The sequence below is a fragment of the Symphalangus syndactylus genome, chromosome 2, assembly GCF_028878055.3.
Source record: "Symphalangus syndactylus isolate Jambi chromosome 2, NHGRI_mSymSyn1-v2.1_pri, whole genome shotgun sequence".
In the NCBI taxonomy this organism is placed as follows: domain Eukaryota; kingdom Metazoa; phylum Chordata; class Mammalia; order Primates; family Hylobatidae; genus Symphalangus; species Symphalangus syndactylus.
In genome coordinates, this window is record NC_072424.2 from 85,975,330 (window position 1) to 85,999,521 (window position 24,192).

General features: G+C 47.7%; 1 protein-coding gene across 2 annotated transcripts; it reads left to right on the forward strand.

Annotated features, from left to right (window-relative positions):
* The first annotated feature begins 466 nt into the window (after window positions 1–466).
* Window positions 467–23,213, forward strand: NR2E1 (nuclear receptor subfamily 2 group E member 1). 2 transcript variants are annotated; one of them, XM_055260593.2, is made up of 9 exons: window positions 467–1,235; window positions 5,919–6,064; window positions 9,293–9,380; window positions 10,960–11,195; window positions 12,552–12,698; window positions 14,778–14,874; window positions 15,262–15,411; window positions 15,999–16,104; window positions 21,720–23,213. In XM_055260593.2, exons 1-9 carry the CDS (start codon window positions 1,211–1,213, stop codon window positions 21,880–21,882), a joined length of 1,158 nt encoding a protein of 385 aa, XP_055116568.1. In that variant the 5' UTR covers window positions 467–1,210; the 3' UTR covers window positions 21,883–23,213. The 2 variants fall into 2 exon arrangements, with proteins under 2 accessions (XP_055116568.1, XP_055116561.2); XM_055260586.2 differs by lacking the exon at window positions 467–1,235 and adding an exon at window positions 2,447–2,607.
* The last annotated feature ends 979 nt before the right edge of the window (window positions 23,214–24,192 follow it).

A 24,192-nucleotide genomic window follows, 5' to 3' on the forward strand; every position in this document is an offset into this window, starting at 1 on the left:
AAATTACTCACCTCGGGCCAGATCCAAGTTTTACCCAACAGAAGGGGCACCGGACCAAGAATGAACCAACTCACATGGCCATGTCCGGCGCTCACAATCACACGCCAGCACACAGCCACCCAATTTCTTCCGCGAATCTATCTGGCACTCTGGAGAGAGGGGGAAAAGCGTTTTGAGAAAGCCCCGTCACCCCTCCCCTTCCTTCTTGCCGTGAAATACACGAATTCATTTTTATTACGAGCCGCACCGTCCTCACCATCACGCACGCACAGAGCCACACTCCCATATTCACACTTTCTAACTCGTAAGCTCCGACAGCGCCTGCATTTTCTTTGGGAGCCGCTTGGAGGTTCATTAATATCATTAGCATTTAACCCCCTCCCTCTTCCCATCCCCTCCCCGCACATGGCTGACGTCAGACCCCGCCAGGAGTTGGGGGAAAAGCTAAGTGGGCCAGGGACGCCCTATTCCCCTCCCCGCGGCTGCCTGTCAGAGCGCTTCTGGAGATATTACAGGGGACCCAGCCCGCAGCGACAGGCACAAAGTCACGGGGTAATGAACTTCGGGGACCCTTCGCCGCTGCGTGTGCGGCTCTCCCCGGAAACCCGGACCTGGCCGCCTCTTCCCTCGGAAGATTTCCCAGCAATCTAGTTTTCCCACTCTGCGCTCGGGTTCCGGCCGCGCGGAGCCCGTCTGCCTCTGAGACTGCAGTTGTGTTTTCCTTCTTTCCTTGGGAGACCAGCGGTCGGCAGAGATTGCCCACACTCTGCATGCCTATGTAGAGGGAGAGATTGAAGACTGAGTGACAGGAATGGGGAAAAAGAGGGATTTCGCTCCGTAGGAAGGCCATTTTCGTGTCTCCATCTCTGTCTTTCAGCATCCCTCTCTTGCTGTTCTTCCTTCTTCCTCAGTCTTCCTGTCCATCTCTCCATCTGTCTGTCCATGTGTGTGTCCATATCAAGCAGCATTCCCAGCAGCTGCTGTTTTGCAAGAGCCGGGAAGAAACTTAAGGATGCTTAAATTTCCACTGTGGAACGAATTCTGAGCGCCCAGGGAGCAGCGCAGCGCGCGACTGACACCCACCTGTCCCGCCCAGGAGCCTTGCAGGCTGGAGGGCGGCTGGAGAGCGGCGGCGCCCGGCGGCGAGGCGGGCGCTGCCAGCCGGGACTCGGGCAGCGCCCACCAACCGCTCCGCCCCGGGACAGCCAGCATGAGCAAGCCAGCCGGATCAACAAGTGGGTACCTCTCGGGCCGCCGTGGGGCCTAGGCGCGCAGCCTGGGGCGGGCGAGCGGGGGAGGCTGGGAAGGTCCTGCCTGGAGCGCTGCGACTCTGAGCCCCTGAGAGGGACTCCAGTGGGCGTGTGCGTTCGGCCCAGCCCTGTAGACCGTGAGTTGGAGCATTTCGTGGTGAGGGGAGAGCTGTTTCGTTGCCTCTGGATTGCTTGATCCCCACTGTCTGGTGCGGTGAGAAGGTTACGACCCGCGCAGCCCACCAGTCGGATGAGTTGTCTCCATTTAGCCGCCAGGTGATGGGTGGGGGGGCCATGGGGGCGGGAACTGGGCCGCAGCTCCAGGCGGTAGCACAATAACACACTCGCTCAAAACTCCGAGCTCCAGCGCGCAAAAGCAACTCTGTGCAAAGCGGATTTTGAATGGAATGCTTTGCACCCCGTTTCTAGCTATTTCAAATAATCCTGCAAACTGGGAAGCAGAAACAATTTAAAAGTCACATTTTCCTTAATCCTAAATCCGCGTAGGTCATAACTGGGGAATTTAAAGTATGGCGAACCACTCTAGCAAAGAGAGGACCAAATCCCTAATCCCAAGGACTTTTCGAGCCGGAGACCAGCAGAGGCAGGAGTGCGCGGCCTGCTCCCTCCGTGCGCTTCTCTCCTTCCTCGAACTTCCTTAGCTGCCGGCTCTCCGAACGCCAGGCCGCAGCTGACCTCTCACCACCCCGAGACTCAGGAGCGCAGGGCTAAGTGTGTGTGTGAGGGCATTTACTTGCACCCTGCCTGCGGAACCCAAGAATGTGCAGGCCCGAGCCAGCGTTGAGCAGGCGCGACCACGGTGCTCAGATCTCCCGGGGGCATTTCAGTTCCCGCCATCCCGTGGCCCACGGCTGCGGGCTCCAGGGTCTGAGGCTGGGGACGACCGTTGCCGCCGCAGTCCCCATATCCCGAAGTTGCCTTGCTGCCCGTGTTGTTTTCGCAGATAGCATTTTTGGCGCTCTATGCGTTCCTTCCCGCCCCCTCCCCCTTTCACTCGCCCTCATTGTCCTGAGTCTTTGAAAGTTGGGAGAATCGGAGATACTTCTGAGCACTGGTAATGAAGTCTCACTTAAGTGGGATGCAATTCCCGCCCTCCTACCCTCCTCCAAGAAGGAGGTTGTGTTTTCATTTTGTTTTGCTTTGGGTGCTGACCTTTTAAAAATTAGAGCAAAATGAACGTGAACAAAAAGAAAAGGAGAAATGTTTCGAGCTGGGGCAGATGGAGCAGAGAAGGAGCCCTCACCGCGGCCGGAACGCAGAGCGGACCCTGGCGCAGGACTGGGTTTCTGTTTAGGCTCGGGCCTACCCTGGCCCTGGCTGTTGGAATCTCCAGGAGGCAAAGCGACCTCGATTTTTGTTGCCCGCATTCCCGGGAGTGAGTGTCCTTCCCAGGAGGCTCAGGAGGCCGTTTCTGTTGCATTCTGCGCCTCCATTGCAAAAACTGAAGCCCGCGGGTCTCGGCAGGCCTCCTAGCTCGCTCGCCCCCCCCGGGACAGGCCCTCGCCTACACCCTGGAAGTTAGGAACCCCGGGCTCTTAAGTCTTTTTCGGGGTGTGGAGCCCCTGGGGCCCTTGAAAGGTGAGGCCTCAGAGGCGAGGGAGGGGTGAGCGGGGAGCTCTGCCCGCCTGCGGCTGCGCCCCCGCTGTGGACTAGGAGGCAGGCCAACCCTCCGGACTTTGGAGGAAAAACCACAGCGGGCTCCTTGCGGAAACTTTGGCCGTTCTAACTTCCCAAGAGCCTGAGTGAGGCCTTGGATGCCTCCAGCCCCGGCTCAGGTCGGGACGCGGCTGCTGAGCTTTCTCAGGCCCGCAGGACAGCGGCCCCCGCCCGTGGCGCCGCTGCATCTAGGCCCTTTCCAGACCGGTGGCGGCAGCCAACCCAAGACCTGCGTCCCCCGGGCCCGGGGCAGCGAGGAGGTCGGCGCGCAGCGGGCCGGGTCAGGACTGGGTCGAGCAGCCAGAGCTGCAGCCCCCGTCTTGCCCGGCTTCTCGCGGCTGGAGAGCAGAGCGATGTCACCCGGAGCCCCGCCTGGGTGGTAACGAGACCCTGACCAGTCACCCCTGCAGCCCAGACTAACTTCTTTCAACAGCCTCTGATGATAATTACAGTAATCGAAGCTGCCATATATCTTTAGGCAATTATGACACACAAAAAGCCCCGAGGGGACCCCCTGGCGAGGGAAGTTAAGAACGGTTTTCCAGCTTCAGGAAACTCTGGCTCGCCTCACGTCGGAGCTCGCTCGGCTTGCTAAATGAGAGGAGCTTTGCAACGGGGTCAACCAGCTTGTCTCGTGACCCCAAGTCACCTTAACGTGGCTGGGTGGCGGAGTCTGAGGCACAGATCCGCTATGCCCCGGAATTTTCGCGTCCCTCCCTCCTGGGCCCCGCCCCAGCCCGGTTGCCTGTTTCTAATCTGCCCCAGGAGCCGCGGCTTGGAGGTCTGCTCAGAGGCAGGACTCGCACTGGTGGTGGCCTAGGGGGCAACAGTCCGGAAGCTCGGGAGGGGGAGTCCGAGGAAGGGCCCCCACCCTGCACTGGTCTTCCCTCCACCCTCATCGGGTTCTCCAGAGATGCTGTCATGGGCCTCCTGTCCGGATGGGAAGTGGGGAAAAAGAGACCCCACCACTGCCCCTCCCACTCACTCATCTTGGCATCTTCAACAGTGCCACGGGGAAGAGGACAGCTGGGGTGACAGTACTGCTGGGCCCCAAACGTGGACCCTGGAGCGGTCAGAGGGCACGTGTTAAGCAGAGGATGGTTGTAAGATATGGAAACCAAGTTTACTGCTTCCACAGTGAGTGCCGTGCAGTGGAGCTCCAGACCCGGTTCCTGAGCGACCAGGAACTCCCTTGGGCGCAGTGACAGGCCCAAAGGAGTGGAGGACAAGACCCGCTGTGCCCTCGCCTGGCCCTCTCCAGCCCCTCCCTCCCACAGCACAATCTCCCCTCCCGCCCTGTGGGAGGGGGGCGCCGAGCCGGTGGCCGCCGCGCCGCGCGCCTCCCCTGCCCGCCTTTGTCGCCGTCTGAATTCCCATGCTACTCTTTTTGACGGGTCACTGGTGGCTCTATAGGCAGGTGCTGCCGCGGGGTTGTAATTACCCGGCCGAGCCTGGTCGTTACCGAACACCCCCCACCCCCAAGCACGGTCCCCCGCGCTCTCCCTCCCCCACCCTCTCCACCTGAGACGAGGCTGGGACCCAGGGTGTAAGCTCGCCCGGACGCCTCGGGTTCCAGGAGCAAGTTTACACCTCCGGTGCCTCGAGGCCCTCCCCGCGCCACGCCCTCACCTCCCCTGCTCTCCTCGCCCAGACGTTTCACTGCCGCCCCTCCCCACCTCAATCTCATCGTAGTCCCCAACCCAAGCGCTTTCGGCAGCAGCTGTAGAATTTCAGGGAGGCCTGAGGCCGCTGGGGCCCAAACTGGAGGCCTTCGGATAGGTAGAAGAAGAGAAAAGCAAGTGTTAATAAGTCGATTGTTATCGACTATTGTTATTTTTAAAATTAAAGTGTTAATTAAGTTAACAGCTTAATACTCCCTTTGTTTTGCGGGAGGAAGCATTTCTAAGTCCCTATAAACCGCTTCGGGCACTTGTTGGACTCTTGAACCTTAGAGGAAAAGAATCCCTCCCTTTCTAAACGGCCAAATGTTACCCTCTCCCTGACACGCCTCCAGGGTCGGTGGCCACCCCAGGCTTGAGGGGATTCCAGGGAAAGTTCTCTTGAGGTGGGGTCCATGGGGGGTGGGGGGATACAGCCTAGAGAAATCAGTCAGATTCTTAATTAAAAAAAAAAAAAAAATCAGGCTCAAAGAGCACTGGAAAAACCGGAAGGAAGAGACCCACACAGGACCAAGTGTGTGGACGCCAGTCTTCTAGGGAGAAAGGGCTTAGGAAATGGAGGGAGAAGGATGCCTGTCCCAAGCTAACCCGACAGGGAACCGACAACTTGCGTCGCTCCCCTCTCCCTTGCCTAGTCCCGAACCACTTTGCGGAGAAAATAATTTTTTCCTAAAAGAAATAATTTTTCTAAAGCGACTCACCAAGCATTTTTTAAATAGGTAAAGCGAAAGTTGGCCAATTACCACTACCCTTATTATCATTAATAATCCAAGTATTAGCATTACAATAATAATCCTAATAATAACACCGCCCGGCGGAGCTCAGAGAAAACTCGATTGCCTTCCAGCTGCCATCCCTGGTTCCAGCCGTGTTTGTTTTTCTTCTTTTCCCTTTTACATTTCAAGTTTGTCTCCTCGCGCGCTCACTAACAACTTTCTCTGTTAAATGCAAAAGCGAAGGAGGGAGGCGGCCAAACTTTCCGCGGAGCAGAAAGGCAGTGGAGGGCCGCACTGCCGCCCGGGCCTGCTGTCATCTTTTATTCCAAAATGGGTCTCGGCGATTAGAGGAGACCCAAATACATGTAGCGGTGCATGAATAATGCTCATTGTAGGAAACTGACACTTGCTCAAGGAAAAAAAGTTTGGCTATAAAATCACTTCATTATTTGCTTTTACCGCAGCTTCGGTGCTAATCCCTTCAGAGGTCAGATTGCTTAGCATCTCTCTCTCTCCCTCTCCCCTTTTCTCCCTCTTCTCCGCCCTCCTTTCCCTCTCGCCCCTTCCCCCCTTTCCTGTCTTTCCTGCAATTTCAGGCCGCATTTTAGATATCCCCTGCAAAGTGTGTGGCGACCGCAGCTCGGGGAAGCACTACGGGGTCTACGCCTGCGACGGCTGCTCAGGTTTTTTCAAACGGAGCATCCGAAGGAATAGGACCTATGTCTGCAAATCTGGAAACCAGGTACCTTAGCCAGGGCTGCACTGCTCGGCTCCGCTCTGCTGCCTCCTCACTCTTTTGTTTGTGCCAAGGCCTTCTCTGAGTTTCCACGCAATTGAGGAGAGACCCGGCCCTGACCTCTCCCTTCCTCTGCCCTCCTTCTTGCCTCAACTCTTGGATGCCCTTTGGCTGGGGAAAGGCGGGAAGAGGTAAGGGAAGATACGAGTTTACAGGAGGAAGTCTGAAGTCCTAGAGCCTCCCTACACTTTTTAAAATTATTATTATTCTGACAGATTTTGACACTGGGTAAGGCCCACACCCAGTGGCTCTAAAGCCGGCCCAAGGGACCTAAAGAATTTAGCATCTAAACCACAAGTAGCAAGCAGGAGAAAGAGCTTTGTTATTGTGCCTGCTCACCCCACACTCACTCCTAGCAGCATCAAGCTCAGTCCCCTGATCACTTGCCTGGGATGCAGAAGTAAGTGGCACACAGACATCTGAGTCAAGGTCACCACCACCTTTAGCTGAGACCACCAAGTGAGTGCCAGCCACTTGGAAGAGAGGCAGTGCTTTCTGAAGGGTTGTGCCTTTTCAACTCCGGAGAAGCAGGGCTGCTCTGGAAGTGGGCAGTGGGAATTCAGCACCCATGTGACCTTAGCTATGCCTTGTCAGAAAAGGGCAGGGTGAGGAAGAAGAGAAGATTCAAAAGGAAGGTGCAACTGGGACCCTCCTCAAGCTTCCGTATCCCTGTCCTCCTTCTCTGCTTAGAATTTGGGCCCAGTCGGTTGTTTTGGTCTTGAGTAGGCAGAACTGTCTCAAAGAGACAGAGGAATCTGGCATGGGCTGAGTATGAGCCAAAGCTTCTAGAAAGAGGGAGCAGAACCTCTTGACTCAGTTTCCAGCTCAGTAATAGGCTGATTTTAACTAAGGAGATCAACCTTCTGGTCCCACACTTTGCCCTCTCCTTATCAGCGACTCAGACCCTCAGTATAGAGGCCTCCATTTCACTCGTGGAAAGATCCCTGAGGGTGCATTAGTCAGGAGTCATCCTTTGGTAACAAAATAGTAAAACATTTTTCACTAATTAATAAATATAGGGTACATGTATACACATGCATATATTGTCTGCTGCTAGTGAATTGTTCTGACGCCTTTTTCTGAAGTCATGTCTGCCCATATCGTTTTCTAATAGTTTTGGATTAACCACAAAAACAGAAGATATTTGCATTGAGATAAATTTTAGCTCTCTAGCCTTGTTACCTGTTTAATTGGATACTGTATCAGTTTCTAGCTTCACCATATGGACACATCACATTTTACACGCATAGGACTGTATCCCAATAACTCCACAGGATTGTGTGATTACTGGGGGTTGTCAGATTTGAACCAACTTCTACTTAGATTGTCTTTTGCTTTTATGCAGTGAACAGAATCGGAAAATCAAGATCTCTGATGTTGTGCTTGATCTTTTAAAAGGGGATGGCTATCAATTCAAGCATATTGATATCAGTCCAAGTGCTTGTAAAGGACTGATAATAGACTCATGAGGCCTGGTGTTCTTCTTGCAAGGACAGTAAATGATCAGAGCTGGGGCGTTTATCCTTCTCTCTGGCGCCAGCTATTTATATACATTTGATCTGATTTGAAGACACACTTAAGAACTTATGAAGGTTTCCATTTTGCATTTGCATGTTTGTAAGAATACTGGAAAGATACCATCTGAGGATAGATATATGATTACATTTAATAATAAGTTTTAAAAACCCTATTTACAATGAACTATTACATTGGCCAGCAAAGATGCCCTAAATAATTCACTTTGGACCCAAAAATCATTTCCTTTCTCTCTTATTCTAGGATTAAATTATATTCCAATTTATTATTAACAGTAATGAGGACATTTAGAAATGGATATGAACATCTGTCCCACCTTTATTTTAAATAAATCATCATATTTTAAATTGGAGAAGTGTGAACTCATAAAACTGCATTCTAATGTGTAATTTTCCCCTAAAGGACTTCAGGGGGAAGAAAAACATACTTACTCCAACTCCAGAGTGTATGAATTTTTGAGATTATGAAGCAAAATTAAAATACATTTATTATCTTTCTTCTCACTACAAATGTAACAGTAGCAACTTCTATAAATATAGGAGAGCACACGATGTCTTAAATATTTTCTGTGTATAAAACTCATGCACATGACTCTTTATGTATCTATGCATATGTCCCCTCAGTAATGACATCTAACACTGAATAAATTCCAAAGGAATCTTTATCTGTAGATTTCCTCTTTCAATGGCTAATTTTTTTTCAGAAAATTGCATTAGGTAAAACATCTGTTTTCTCATGCGCCTCAGATAAATATTTCTAAAGAAGTGACTACCTTTATTTTTTCAGTTACCATGCTAACAGTCTCAGCCCACATTGTCATTTAGTCTGACAGTCCGTCACATTACCTTCCTGGTCCTGTTTACATGGTGAGCGTTTCTATACTTTGCTCAAGCCTTGAGCGCTTCCTTTTTCACCCTCACCTTCTCTAGCCCTTGCGCTCCTAACCTCTCACCTTCCAGGAAGGGCTGTGTTTCTATGCACCTGGGCCGAGGCTAGTCTTTAAGGCAACTCTCAACTTGCTGATAATAAGGTTGGCTTCATGCAAACGCAAAAGTGAGGTAATAGGAGAGTGAAGAATAAATGGGAGAGATTTATCTGATAGATAAATGGGCTCTCCCAGAAAGTGGCAGAAAGAGGTAGACTCAAGTACTGAAGGCAGAAAGAATCGTTGGTGGGAGGGCAGTATGGCGTGAATCCTGACCCAAAAGCCAGCTCTTAACGGAACTCAGAGGCCTCCTTCTCTGGGGCCAAGTCGCTGTCTTCGGTCCTGAAGTCTCGTGCCTGTTCCACCACTCCGCGACTGGCGGAAGTTCCCCTAGCGAGAGCCCCGCAGGCGTGCGGGGTCTGCCAAACCCGGCTCTCTAACCTTCACCTGCTTGGAGAAGGACGTTTCCCCCTTGTCCGCTTTCTTGGGGTCCGGGACCGGCCCTCTTGAAGTAGTCTGGGACGTCCCAGCCCCTTCTCGATCTGGCCCTGCTCATGCCCAAGGCCCTCGCGTTTTGCAGGCCCAGGCTCGGGGCTCCAGGGCCTGCGGCCGGGCAAGGTCGCGCCTCCACGCTGTTTCCCCGCCCGGGTGCCGGCTCCGGGTCTCCAGCCTAAAGGCCCGGGGGACCGCTGACCCCCTGCGCTCTGTTCCAGGGAGGCTGCCCGGTGGACAAGACGCACAGAAACCAGTGCAGGGCGTGTCGGCTGAAGAAGTGTTTGGAAGTCAACATGAACAAAGACGGTAATCAGTGCATCCCTTTATTCCAATGTTGATTGAGTAGTAAGTAAATTATATGTACAGAAAATACATGGCACTCCTATGCATGTAAATCAACCCCGGAGCTCTTCTTTCCAGATGCTGGGAATTGGCCTCGGGCTTTCAGTCGTATCCTTCCCGTCTTTCAGCAGGAGCCGCTGGCGACCCCTAGAATTCCCCAGGGCAAGACCCATGCCCACACCAGGAACTTGCGCCCCACAATAATCTCCACACAGGCAGCGCTTGGGGGGACCCCACTCTCCAGGGGACCGGCGCGCATTTTCTGCCTCCGGTCCTAATCCCTCTTTGCAGCCCTTCGTGGCCACCCTTAAGCCGGCTAGCCTCCCCCAGGATCTTAAAGTCTGGATAGTCTCAAGGGGAGGAGATCATACAGGCTGGAAGATCGCGGTGTGTTGAAAAAGGGAGGGCAGAGACGCGAAAACGCGGAATTTCCAGCCCCTGTTTGCAAATTCTCCAAGATGCCAAAATCAGTATGGCCACTGGGCCGATGTGAGTCCAGGGCCTTCTCTCTGTTCTACAGAAAAGAGGGAAAGGGGGCTGGAGAGGCAGGGTGACGCCCGTGGGTGACTCGGACACTCAGCTCTCCCAAGGCTCTTAAGCGCGCAACAGCAAGAACCAGGACGTCAGAGTGCTTCCTGGGCCTGGGGCACGGTCCAAGCTGCGTCCCCCGCTGCAGCCTGTCGAGGGCGCCCCAGGCCCAGGCAGGGGGCGAGGGTAATGGGCTGGAGGACACCGTGGGGCCTGGGAACAGGGTGCGAGTGGGTTTTGCTGTGAGGCGGCCCGGGCCTGGTGGCAGCTCCAGGAGGAGAGAGCTCCTTCCTCTGCGGCGCAGGAAGCCGGAGGGAGCGTCCAACCTGTTGAACTTGTGTATTGACAAGTTGTCAAGCTCGGCGGGCGGAAGATTGCCCTGAATTAATTTGTTTGTTTAAACTGTTGCTGGTAATTGTCACATCTCCCCTGCCTTTCTCCAGCATACTCGGAGACGGGTTCTCCCTCGTTCCATCCCCTAGCAATCCCGGGGCTCGGGTCCCTTTCTCCTGCGGCCCTCGGAGGCCAAAAGCTATTTCTGTGGGGGCGGGGCCTGGGGGTAGGGAGGATTGTTCTTGGACGGAGCTGGAAAAGTCTGTGCAGAGACGAGGTGTCTGGCGTGCGCGACGCTCCCTCTCTTTGGGATGGGGGCGAGGATACCTGGCTACTCCAGCCCAGAGGGTCTCTGGTTTCCCTGCGAACCCCCTTCCCTGGTGGGGAGGAGCCCTGGACCGAAGGAGAACACACCTAGTCTTGCTTGAGGCTCTGCCATTATCGTGGCACTTTGAGCACGGGCCCCTCTTCTAAGCCTCAGCTTCCGAGTCTATTCAGTGTAGCGGTTAGACGATCTCAGAATCCCTTCCTTGCTCAGATTCCCTCTCCCTTCTTCTTTTCACCTCTTGGGCGATTTTGCCTGCCCAGACTTGACATTGGGGCGGGGCTGGGGGGAGCGCCGCAGCGGCTGTGTTGCGATGTCTCTAATTGCCGGCATGCGTTTCCCTGTTTGCCTCTGCAGCCGTGCAGCACGAGCGGGGGCCTCGGACGTCCACCATCCGCAAGCAAGTGGCCCTCTACTTCCGTGGACACAAGGAGGAGAACGGGGCGGCCGCGCACTTTCCCTCGGCGGCGCTCCCCGCGCCGGCCTTCTTCACCGCGGTCACCCAGCTGGAGCCGCACGGCCTGGAGCTGGCCGCGGTGTCCACCACTCCTGAGCGGCAGACCCTCGTGAGCCTGGCTCAGCCCACGCCCAAGGTCAGCGGCCTTGCTGGGCCCAAAGAGACTCGTGCCGGCGAATGGAGGAGAGGGACGCACCCAGTTCTTCTGAGCTGTGATTGGGATCAGGCAAACTGGGGAGAGAACTCCAGGGTGCTTGGCTGGTCTCTGCATGGATCTCCAGCCCTCCTGCTCTCCCTTGTTCAGCCAGGGGTGCTCAAACTTGAGTGTACAGTAGAGTCAACCTCCGGGTGGCTACAAGTGTGCGCTCCCGATCTTATCCCCCCAGAAATTCCGTTTCAGCAAGTTTGGGGTGGAGTCCAGGAACCTGCACCTTTAGGAAACACCCACTAGTAATGGGTGGTGGATGGAGACCTCGTCTAAACCCAGAGGGCAGCTTCAGGCGTTCCTAAAGGCCAGAAGACCCAACGTTCATTTTTAGAGGAGAGGAATTGGCTACAGCTGGAGGAAGGGCTCCAGAATTCCACATCTTGGCATGTATGATCTTGGGCAAAGCCATGAGTTTCTAACCCAAGAGCGAAATGTGGAGATCACACTGTTAGAACAGTTTGAGGAATCTGAGTTCATTTCCCATGCTCCCCTCACCTGCTTCTGAGGCAGGTGGATTTACAGCAGGGTTGATTCCATAGGAGCAGGGCCACAGCCTGAACCACCTGGAAAGGCTGCCACCTAAGGCCTACCCTCCAGGCCTCCAGCTGATACCTACTAAGACCCCCACTCCAGGCGGATGAGGGCCTAGGATCTCCCTCAGGGGAGGGCCAGCTGCAGCCCCACACTGCAGGGAAGCCAGACACCTGGGCACATGCACACGCACAATATTTAATATTGCTTTCTTACCCTTGATGCGTATAATAAGCTCGGGAAAGTAGTGTTATGAATATGTTGTCAGTTATGAATGGGAATGCTCTGTGAATGATTAAGATGTCTAATTGAAATATTTCCATAATATACTAATCCTTTCTAAAAATACTCATATGCATATTTGTGTTTGGGATGCCTATTAATTTATACTTTTTCACATCTATTTTTATTTACACAAATGCAAGCAGCTCTTGTCTAAATTGGGAGCCAGGCTTGGACTTGGCTCAGCCCAACGAAAATTTGCTGCAGGGGATAGAAAAGCCAGAGGACCCTCTGGAAGGAAGAGGCTCCCAAAGAGTGGAAATGGACCTCCCCCAATCAGTATTACTTTTCAAACTCTATAGATAGAGATGTTTGATTTTTTTACCCACCAATGTCAACTGCATGTTTAAGCAAAACATCCAAATTCCTTTTTATCCCCTTCCTTGCTTTAATTAGAAATTAAAAGTTTGGTTCTTCTTGCAAAGCTGTGGTTTCCTCACTTCCAGGTGTCTTTCTTTCTTCCCCACCCAGTACCCCCATGAAGTGAATGGGACCCCAATGTATCTCTATGAAGTGGCCACGGAGTCAGTGTGTGAATCAGCTGCCAGACTTCTCTTCATGAGCATCAAGTGGGCTAAGAGTGTGCCAGCCTTCTCCACGCTGTCTTTGCAGGACCAGGTATGACCACATTGAGGCCTTGGGAGAAAGAGAGCTGGGAAAGAAGCAGTAGCACTCAGACTTATAAAACTCCCTCCATCCCTGGGTAAACCACCCAAGGCAGGCATCCATTCTTAATAGCAATGAGGAAACTACTTGTTTTTACTTGCTTCTTCCCATGGGTTCAAAATATCTACCTATATGATCCTTAGTAAGAAACGTAATTACATTATTTCAGAAAAGCTGGGTCCAGTCTATGAAAAACACACATACAAGAACATTATCCCTCTTTGTTTGATTGAAACAGCAAATATAATCTCAAATTTTAAAATTGTAATGATTTTCTAAAACTGTTGATGAAACAATGTTTTACCAAGAACACTGGAACTGAGAGAAGTAGAAGGTGGTAAGAGTATGCCCTCATGAGATTTTTCAGAACTGATGTTATTATTTTATATTCCCAGCTTTATGTTCTCCATTGTGATGCTCCCAGTTTTGGTCATTAATTGATCAGCATGTAAGACCAAGGGGCACAGTGCACACCTCCTGTAGTCTAGGATCTTCCTTAATTCTTCATGTGCTTTTAGACATTTTGTAAACAAATAGGCATTTTGCATAATTCCGTGGTTGTAAATGACATTCAGAGGAAGAAAAAGCGTGTGCAGCAAAACATTGTATTGTACTGAGACCCAGAAATTTTGTTGTTAGGAATATCACAAATGCTAACATTTTTCTAACCTTAAAGGAAAGAAAGAAAATAAAGTATTCCCAACCATTGGCTGTTACCAGTGCATTCACAGGAATTAATGACAAATTTTCCAAAAGGCTAATAAGTAGTTCTAAAAGCAAAGGTTTTATTTCTTCAATTCATTTCATACCTAATTAAAGCATAATAGTGCCCCTTTATATGAAGTGTGTTTCCTATGGAAAGATCGGGCAATGTGCTAAAAGCATTTCATTTTCTAGCATGAGATGTTCTTTTTTTCATGGCCTGCCCTTTCAAATATGGCCAGAATTAGATATTGTTTACCTTGCATTTTACAATTATTTCCTATACTTGATGCAATAAAACTAAAAATAAAACATTAAAAAAATTAAACCCTTTGGTCTAATTGTGATTTTGGTTACAAGCCTTCATGATTCAGCTCTTAGCTCCCAAAAGAAATCCTTTTACATAAATTTAGAGCTGACTGGCTTTTGAGTTTTGAGATTTTTTAAGGTAGTTAGGTCCTATCTTTGACCAGGTTTACTGGTTAGCTCTAACCATTTGCTGTGTGTGTGCGTGTGTGTGTGTGTGTGTGTGTGTGTGTAGATTGGCTATTTTTTTTTCAAAATAAGTATTTGTATACTCTCACCCAAACAAAATTTACTTACTGTCTGCCACTTAGCCCTTTGGTAGAAATCCTTCGACAACAAGCAACCTGCAGTGAAGTGAAATCTGGTATATTAATTTGGAAAAAGAGACAGATTTTCATTTTAAATATTCAGAAGCACATTTTATTGGAATAAAAATGACAAGCACCTTGATGCTGTCCATTTATGGGTCTCAGAAAAATCAAGCAGTGAGACGAGGAAAACTCAGCAAAACCCGATTAACATAATTACACCCTGATTTCCCCCAATGCCTCTTGGGAAGTAGTGATCTCTGTCTCTCTCCCAGCCCAGCCCCCTCAACCCTCCAGGAAGATGGGGACCCAGCTCTGCAAGCGTCTGAGGAATCCTCAACCCTGCTAATAGCAGCATTCTCTGTGAGGGGAATCCACCTGCTGAGCTGCTGGCATTTCATAAATCCTCGCTCTCTAGAGGAGCTTCTAGGTGGTCAGGAATGGGTGGATACAAGGACAAGAGGGGCAAATCCTTTTCTGAGAGAAGGAAACTTTGGAGAATTGGAATGGCTGACTCTCAAATCCATGTGCATATCTATAGGCACCTTTTCAAAAGGAAAATATGGGAAAATAAGGGAAAGCTAGAATATTCAGAAAAAATTACCAAGACAGGCATTTAAAACCCACTTTAAAATAATCGAAATTTACATAGTGAAATTGTTTATAAATTTATAAATTACACACTATATTATATTATACATCTATTGTATGACAGCTGATGCTTTTGGAAGATGCTTGGAGAGAACTGTTTGTTCTAGGAATAGCACAATGGGCCATTCCGGTTGATGCTAACACTCTACTGGCTGTATCTGGTAAGAATTGCACAATTTAATGACTTTGTTGTAGAAATTACCATAAAAATACATTACTGAAAAAAGAACAACATGTAAAGAATAACAAATTCCTGCTGAACAATAGAGTATACCTGTCATTTATAAATCTATATTTAAATGCAAATAATGTTGTTTTGTTGTATTCATGACTGCTTGCATTGTTATTTAAATGCAAATTACTGTGTTTGTTATCATCCAAGAGAAGATTTTATATTAACTTTCATACAATATAGCCGGTTTACATGGAATCAGATATCTTAGAGTGACAATTGAATAGATATTGATATGCAGGATTTTGTCAAAAATCAATATTAAATCATGAAAATGCCTTCATATTAGAGTATTTATCCCGTATTTTTATTCTAGGCATGAATGGTGACAACACAGATTCCCAGAAGCTGAACAAGATCATATCTGAAATACAGGCTTTACAAGAGGTGGTGGCTCGATTTAGACAACTCCGGTTAGATGCTACTGAATTTGCCTGTCTAAAATGCATCGTCACTTTCAAAGCCGGTAAGCAGACACAGAACCCTGCTTCTTCTCCTTCCCCAGTTTTGCCACCTCACTAATTCAGCCACCTCAAAGTCTGAACTGACCTTTGCAAAAAGAGGTGATGGTTTTCAAGGGAGCTGATACTCTTAATCTGGCCCCATTTTTTATTGCTATGGGAACCTGCATGTTCTGCTGGGCAGCCACTTCCAGAGAGGTGCATTCCCAGACCCGATTTCTTTTTTTTTTTTTTTTATTAAAAAAAATTTTTTTTTGAGATGGTGTCTTGCTCTTGTCACCCAGACTGGAGTCCAATGGTGCCATCTCGGCTCACTGCAACCTCTGCCTCCTGGGTTTAAGCAATTCTCCTGCCTCAGCCTCCTGAGTAGCTGGGATTACAGACACATGCCACCATGCCCAGCTAATTTTTGTATTTTTAGTAGAAACAGGGTTTCACCATGTTGGCCAGGTTGGTCTCAAACTTCTGACATCAAGTGATCCGCCTGCCTCGGCCTCCCAAAGTGCTGGGATTACAGGCGTGAGCCACTGCGCTCGGCTCCCAGATACAATTTCTATGCTGTCTATCACAGTTTCCTGGTCTTCATTTCTAGTTCCTACACATAGTGGTTCTGAACTGAGAAATTTCCGGAATGCTGCCGCCATTGCAGCCCTTCAAGATGAGGCTCAGCTAACGCTCAACAGCTACATCCATACCAGGTGACCCTTGTTTGCCTTGAACATGTACTTAAGAAAATTGCCTCCATTGTGAATGCCTGAGCAGGCAGTAATAAGCCAGTTCAAACATTGTGACTAATTATCTTGTTGCCAGCCAGTTAATTTAGGGAGAATCCATGTCTTTACCTATCTCTCAGGGTGGGTGAGAGGAGCAAATCTAATTAGAAGATCAAAGTGAAAGCACTGTCAGACATATTATAGTTGTCCTGGCGGAACAAATTGATCCATCAAAATAATGGAACAACATTTGTGTGAATGGGTATGGAGGGGTCAAAAATGAAGCCTAGGCCAGGCACAGTGGCTCACGCCTGTAATCCCAGCACTTTGGGAGGCCGAGGCGGGCGGATCACGAGGTCAGGAGATCGAGACCATCCTGGCTAACACGGTGAAACCCCATCTCTACCGAAAATACAAAAATTAGCCGGGTGTGATGTCACGTGCCTGTAATCCCAGCTACTCAGGAGGCTGAGGCAGGAGAATGTTGTGAACCCGGGAGGTGGAGCTTGCAGTGAGCCGATATTGTGCCACTGCACTCCAGCCTGGGCAACAGAGCAAGACTCCGTCTCAAAAAAAAAAAAAAAATGAAGCTCAAAGTGTAATGGTTGGTATGTGAGAGAGTGACCACATCATCCTTGAGAAAACACAGGTGCCTTTTTTCAGGTGCCAATCTCAAATAAAAGGATGAGAGAACTCTCTAGAGAGGCTATCTTTTTTTTGAGACAGGGTCTTGCTCTGTTGCCCAGGCTGGAAGGCTGAAGTGCAGTGGCATGTAAGCATGGCTCACTGCAGCCTTCAACTCATGGGCTCATGTGATCCTCCCACCTCAGCCTATTGAGTAGCTGAGACTACAGGTGCATGCCACCACACCCAGCTAATTTTTTTTTTTTCACTCTTTCACCCAGGCTGGAGTGTAGTGATGCAATCTCGGCTCACTGCAACCTCTGCCTTCCGGGTTCAAGCGATTCTCCTGCCTCAGCCTCCCAAGTAGCTGGGATTACAGGCGCCTGCCACCATACCTGGCTAATTTTTGTATTTTCAGTAGAGACGGGGTTTCATCATGTTGGCCAAGCAGGTCTCGAACTCCTGACCTCGTGATCTGCCTGCCTTGACCTCTCAAAGTGCTGGGATTACAGGTGTGAGCCACCACGCCTGGCACACCCAGCTAATTTTTAAAGTTTTTGTAGAGACAAAGTCTTGCTATGTTGCCCAGGCTGGTCTCAAACTCCTGGCCTCAAGTGATCCTCACACCTAAGTCTCCCAAAGTGCTGGGATTATAGGCCTGGGCCACGATGCCCAGCCTAAAGAAGGCATCTTTTCACCTATCATAACTGTTGTTTGGCCTTGGTGACTGGTATCTGTTATTTTGAGTCATAACATCTACCAGGTTACTTCTGGCCATGCAGGGCCCACAGGCAGAGGCTGTTTTTGGCTGTTTGTAGGAACTCTCGGACACTGGGGCTCCAACAAAGCTCCTCCTGGCCCAGCACTGGGCAACCCATTAAGAAGTATAGATGTCGGCTGAGGTGGCTCCACACCTGTAACCCCAGCACTTTGGGAGGCCAAGGCAGGCAGTTCACTTGAGCTCAGGAGTTCGAGATCAGCCTGGGCACAACATGGCAAGACCCCATCTCCACCAAAAATTAAAAAAAAAAAAAAAAAGAAGTATAGATTTTATTATGCCATTAAAAAAAAAAAAAGCCAGACTTTTAAAGAGAAATGGAGCCTTTCTAGTTTCCTGTGTTAGGACTGGTAGGCTTGAAGTTAGAATAGAGTTACTGTTCTCTAGGCTGATTTGAAAGGAACCTGCGAAAACTCAGCTCCATAATCTCAACATCAGCTATAGACACTGTGGGGGGATAAATACATCAAATGGGTAGAGGCTGTTAATGCCTCCCTCAACTAATGGGTCAGAGAAATCCCAAGTCAACTCTGTCCGTTTGGGATGATACCACTTCTGCTAGAGTCTCCCTATTTCTATCATAAACCCTCTTTTGAATACTAAATGAATAAAACTGTTCCCTGTCCATGGAATATCACTGAAACTATGTTGACAGATAGTGCACCTGTGTATGTTTTTTCAAATTAAAATGCCAGGATTTGAATTTTAAATACATATTGAATTACAGAATATATATAGTAGGCAGTTAATATTTGTTCAAAATTATTAAATGGAGCAGTACATAATCTGGGTACTTCTACTAACTTGTAGGCCAGGCACAGTGGCTCACACCTGTAATCCCAAGCACTTTGGGAGTTCAAGGAGGGCGGATTACCTGAGGTCAGGAGTTCAACACCAGCCTGGCCAACATGGTGAAACCCGTCTCTACTAAAAATACAAAAGTTAGCTGGGCGTCATGGCATGCACCTGTAGTTCCAGCTACTCGAGAGGCTGAGGCAGGAGAACCGCTTGAAGCTGGGAAGTGGAGGTTGCAGTGAGCTGAGATTGTGCCACTGCACTCCAGCCCCAGGTAACAGAGTGAGTGAGACTCCGTCTAAAAAACAAACAAAAAAAATTAAAAAGAGAAAAAAACAAAAACTAACTAACTTGTATGTCCTAATTGACCTTTGACATTGAGCCATTATGGTATTAAGAACTTAAAAATGAGAAGGACGTGGTATCCAGTTATTGATCCAGTCAAGCCTTTGCCGAGTACTGGCCACATGCAGGCTGCAGGTGGGCGTTATGGGATACCAGAGGGAGCAAGACACTGCCCCTTATCATTGCAAGAAGTGGGCAGCAGTGTCACTCCAATCCAAACTAGAGAAGAGAGGAAAGCAATGTGGGGAGTGTGAGAGATGAATCCTAGTCAGAGGGAGTGAGGGACAATCGGAAAGGTTGAAAGTCTGATGGGTGGAGGAAAGAACATGTGAGTTGGTCATTCAATGGGAGGAGGAATTCAGCAGGGGAGAAGGTGTGTCCTGAGAGTGGTGGAGGAGCTGGTAGGGGTCCTGTGGGAAGTGCCAGGGAGGTGAGTGAGGAGGGGAGCCTGATGTGTCAGGAGCTGCTGATAGGGTGGCCCGAGAGAATTCAACCATGGGTTAACAACAGCCTATTTTAGAGAAATGGCAAGTAAATTACATCTCCCCAACACCCCAAAAGAAGAAAATTATGTGTAGAAAAAACACATCTGCTTTGCCATGGAATTCTTATTATTTCTATTAAATATTAGAATAGTAAATATTAAATAAGTATCTTATTTCTTATTAAATAATGGAATTATGGAATTTATTTCATGGAATTCTTATTTCATTCTGATATCAGCTACAGCTGTAATTTAATGTTTATATCTAGGGTCATACATGTGACAAAAATGACTATGCCTTATTTCTTAGCCCTTCAAATCAGTGAATACTTTTTCCTCCAGCATTTTCCTGTCTAGAAAAATAAAACCTGAAATTGAAACGAAAAGTTAACATGCAAACTGAAACTGAGCCTAATTGTATATTACAGCTCTCTAAGCTATTTCTCTAATTATCCAGGATGTAAGGAGAAGGCTAGGAATTGACATTCCACACAAACTATATTCTATAACTGAAGATCAAATATGCAAACCTGTAATAGACCTAAAACACTTAAACCTGAAAGAAAATCCAATTATTGATGCTAATGGATGAAGACAAGGGCATAGATACTCTAAAAAATAATTTTGATTAGTCAGACTCTCTCTCTCTCTAACACACACACACACACATGCACACACACACATGCACACACACACACACACACACACACTGTTTTTGTTTTTGTTTTGGATGCCCAGGCTGCATTGCAGTGGTGCAGTCATGGCTCACTGCAACCTCTGCCTCCAAGGCTCAAGCAATTCTCCCACCTCTGCCTTCTGAGTATCTGGGACTACAGGTGCCCAGCGAATTTTTGTAGAGATGAACCTTGATATGTTGCCCAGGTTCATCTTGAACTCCTGGGCTCAAGCGATGTTCTTGCCTCAGCCTCCCAAAGTGCTGGGATTACAGGTATGAGCCACCACACCTGACCTCATACATTGCTATTGTTTCTGGCAGTACAGTATGCTACATGTAATAGACAATTTTTGTTGACTGACTAACCAACCCTTTCCCAACTAGAGAATAAAGTAAGTGGGAGAGTAGATGAGTGGGTAATCTATTCGCAGAAAATCAGGAGTTGGTTTTCTATGGATTCCCCCAAAGTCATCCTTTTCGGAGGTGATTATTTCTCACAGTGGTTTCTTACCGTGGGAAATGTTCAGCATGTTGGGTGGATGCTGCAGATGGCAGAGGTCATCCAGGCAGCCACTGCCTCTGACTTGCTGCAGAATTATCTCTACTATGCCTGGTCCTAGGAAGGGAAATAGAGCTGTTGAAAAGAAGTGGCCAAGGTGAAAGGGAGACATGGATTTGGGGATTACTTTTCAAGAAACATTAGAAATACATTCAACAAGGAGAACAAGTGGTAGGATTTAAGTATTTTTTTAAATGTGGATAAGCTTCACCATTTCCACACCACACTACTAGATGTGGTCTGGTGGCCCCTATCCACAGGGGGTCAAGAAGCTGGTCAGTGAAAGAGCCAGCTGAGGTCCTGAGAGGCCCAGAATGAACTATAAGCCTTGTATTCTGTGGAAGAGAAGGACTCTTATGTGCGCAGAGCTAAATAGACAAGCATGAAAGTTGCTCCCCTGAACTTTATTTGCAGAGTGGAGTTATCAGGCAGTTAAACACAGCCACCTGACTCCTTCGAAGGAATTTTGATATCCCTTAGTTTCTAGCACCTGGTGGCCTGGGTTGAACCCAGCTTAGCCACAGATGTGTACCCCGGAAGTTCAGTTTTTTGGGTGTTTCATTTCAGTGGAGGGAGCCCTCCTTATGTATATTGATATCTAATTCTAACTATTGGCTGAAGAAGTATCAGGTCTGCAGTGAGGAGGTGGCTTGCAGGCATCTAAAGGCAGCAGAAGATTGAACTTGCACATCTGAACACAGATATATGTTGGACATCAAGAGAGGAAATTGTTAAGAAATTTCTCACATCTTTAATTACATGCCAATTTCATTGACATGAGGGTTGGGTGGCACTGCCACCCAACAGAACTTAGTCTTTAATTTGCAGTGTAATAAGGATGGAATTATTCCTGAGAGAGACTAAGTATAATGCCTGAATAATAATTTGGAGAATTGCTTAGAAAAAGAAGCCATTTTATTTGAGGGAAATAGCCTTGTGAAGGAGTCCTGAGAATTAGAAAACATGGATTCTGTTGCTAGCTTTATCCTCAACTCCCTGATTGTTTTCTGTAATGGAAACCTTAAATTTATTATTTGGCTTAAAATTAGCATTATGTTTCTTAAATTTCTTTTTTTTCCCAAATAAAATGCAATCCTTTTGTTAATGTAGAGAGAGTGTCTGTGTGATTTTGGCAGCATCATTTATGGTCTCCCTGCCTCAAGTAGTCTACCTGCAAAACAGGGACAACAGTGCCTGTCCAGAACTTTGCTGCAGGGATACTGTGTTATTCAAGAGACCTAGATGAGCAATGCTGGAGATGATGTGTGTTCAGGTATAAGACATTAGTTTCCATGAGTAATGGCCTCTGACCTTGTGTTCATGGCTTCTCTCATTCCAGATATCCCACTCAACCCTGTCGCTTTGGAAAACTTCTGTTGCTTTTGCCAGCTTTACGTTCTATTAGCCCATCAACTATAGAAGAAGTGTTTTTCAAAAAAACCATTGGCAATGTGCCAATTACAAGACTGCTTTCAGATATGTACAAATCCAGTGATATCTAAGCTCACAAGGTACCCACTTTTCAGGATGGGACAATATCAGATGAACTTCGATCCACGGAGAACAAGCCTCAACTAACAAACCCTTCAGGAAGCATATACCGGGGAATGTGTAGCCTTCAGGAAAAAAATGCCAATTGACACAAAGCATTCCAGTAGCTATGACCTGCCGCCCTCACCAGGGTAGGGCGGCTGGGAAGGAGAGGGGTGCAACAGGACCGCCTGCGCTGAAAACTCACTGCTGCCATGCCCTGGGAGGGGGCAAACTGGGGGTTGCCACAGGCCGTGCCATTCTGCCTCTTACTTGGAAGATCAGGCTGAACGATCAAAAGCTGAAACATAAGTAGTGCTTTCTCTTCCTTTTTAGCATATAAAGTTTGGTAACCAAATATAGCTCTGTGTATAACATCGTACTGTGGCCTTCAAAACTACACTATGTTGGAGCATTTATTTTAAAAATAATGGTAGGTTTTAAATTAAAAGTGTTATCAAAAGTTTCCCCTCTATTGTAATACATTTTTAAGTGGCCTTCAGAACTGAGTTAATAAGTGAAAAGTAGCTTATGCCATGTGATTTGCTTTTTCTCTATTTTCTTTTTTCTTTTCTTTCTCTTTCTTTTGTTCTTTCTTCTTCTTTTTTAATACCATAGGCCAGGCAACCTTGTCAAAGGAATTGGTGGACAAAATGAGATTCTCACCAGGACTTCAGGTTGGATAACATCTCAAAAAGAGAAGAGCTTTACTAAAAGAACATAAGTCAAGGGAGGATGAATAAAAACAGCAAAACCAAATAAAGTGGAGATGAGTGATTGAGTAAGGTAGATTGCTGTCCCGTTAACATAGTGCTGAAACCAAAGGCAGTGGGGGTCCAAACTCGTGGTGCAGCAAGTCACACCAGACAGGAAACGAATATGGACATAATTGCAGAAGGAACTTCAAGGAGATGAATGCTAAAAGGGTTCTTGATTGATCCATTGCTAACAGACTGAGACTCTTCAATGCCTTTCCGAAAACTGGTTTCTAGTAAAGCCTTGAATGAACACACGCACACACACGCATGCACACACACACACACACACACATCATCCTACACTTTAAGCTGCTCCTTTGGTATGACTCTATACTTATGGAAATGTAGAAACAAACATTTTTAAATAGCTGCTGTAATTTTCACATTTTGATTTATTAGGTACTAGCACTGAGGAAAAAAATTCAGCACTTGGACTATCATAGGATGAGTAAAACTTTTCTTGTACAAAGTGAATTAACTGATTTGTGAAGTTAAAAGGTTGTACTCATTGTATTTACAAAGAATAAAAATATATTGAATTTAAATTAACTCTTTCTGATTTCTTACTCTCCCTCCCTGGCTGGTTCTCACCCACCAGAAACAAGGTAGGGGCAGCAGCTGGTGTTAAAACTGAAGCTCGGAGCACTCCAGCACAGAGCCTGCAGAACTGAATTACAAAGGCAATTTCCTTCTTACAGTGAATACCATTTGGAAAATGATGAATAAAGAAATAAAACATAAGATTCTCTTCTCTACAGCTCTCAAATGTAATTGCATCTGTTAGAAAAATTGCTGTGTGAGGAGGAAGGAGGCCGATTAACAGAGTCTTCATTCCTTCCTCTGTTTCTAACTCTCTTGCCAACATTTCAATCCTGACCAGACACTTGAAATCATTTAATGATCAAAAAGATAAAGTATGATAAAGTTCATATGGTGAGTAAGATGTGGAGGGAGCAGTAGAAAAGTCATCCAGATGTTCCCAGCAAGTCTTAAGGCACCGGTCCCACAAGCAAAGGCCAGAGATAGAAATCAGAGGCGCCCAAGGCCACAGGCACTGTGGACTCCTTTTGGGTGGCAGCTCCAGCAAGAGATGCTCGTGCCTCTGCTCTTGCTAAAATGGCCTTGCAGACTGTATATGTGAAGTTTCAATCAGCCATGCACTTCTTGTCTGCTTATTCTACAAAGAATGAGAATTGGTCTTAAAGAAAAGCACAGTACTCAAAGATTGTGCAAGAATGTCCCTTGCAACACTGTTCATATTTAACAACTTTAATATCCATTGACAGAGAATAGGTACATTGTAGTGAATACAGACAATGTTACCGCAGGCAAAGTGAATGGCTGGAGCTAATGTATCAACATGGGTAAATCTGAAATACAGTGTGTTTTTGTGTGTTATGGGGAAAGTAAATTGCAGAGGACACATACAGCTTGGTATCATTTATATAAAGTTTTACAACCTACAAAACAATACTAGACAATGCTTATGGGTATATAAATGTATAGGAAACATTTAAAACAGGC

What these genes read in the sequence shown, in the direction of transcription:
- NR2E1 (XM_055260586.2), top strand. Translation starts at nt 2,472, where the DNA reads ATGTTTCGAGCTGGGGCAGATGGAGCAGAGAAGGAGCCCTCACCGCGG. An exon ending in CGCTGTCTTTGCAGGACCAG is followed by an intron (nt 12,699 to 14,777) that starts GTATGACCACAT and finishes ATTGTATGACAG; the next exon opens with CTGATGCTTTTGGAAGATGC. An exon ending in AACAGCTACATCCATACCAG is followed by an intron (nt 16,105 to 21,719) that starts GTGACCCTTGTT and finishes CTCTCATTCCAG; the next exon opens with ATATCCCACTCAACCCTGTC.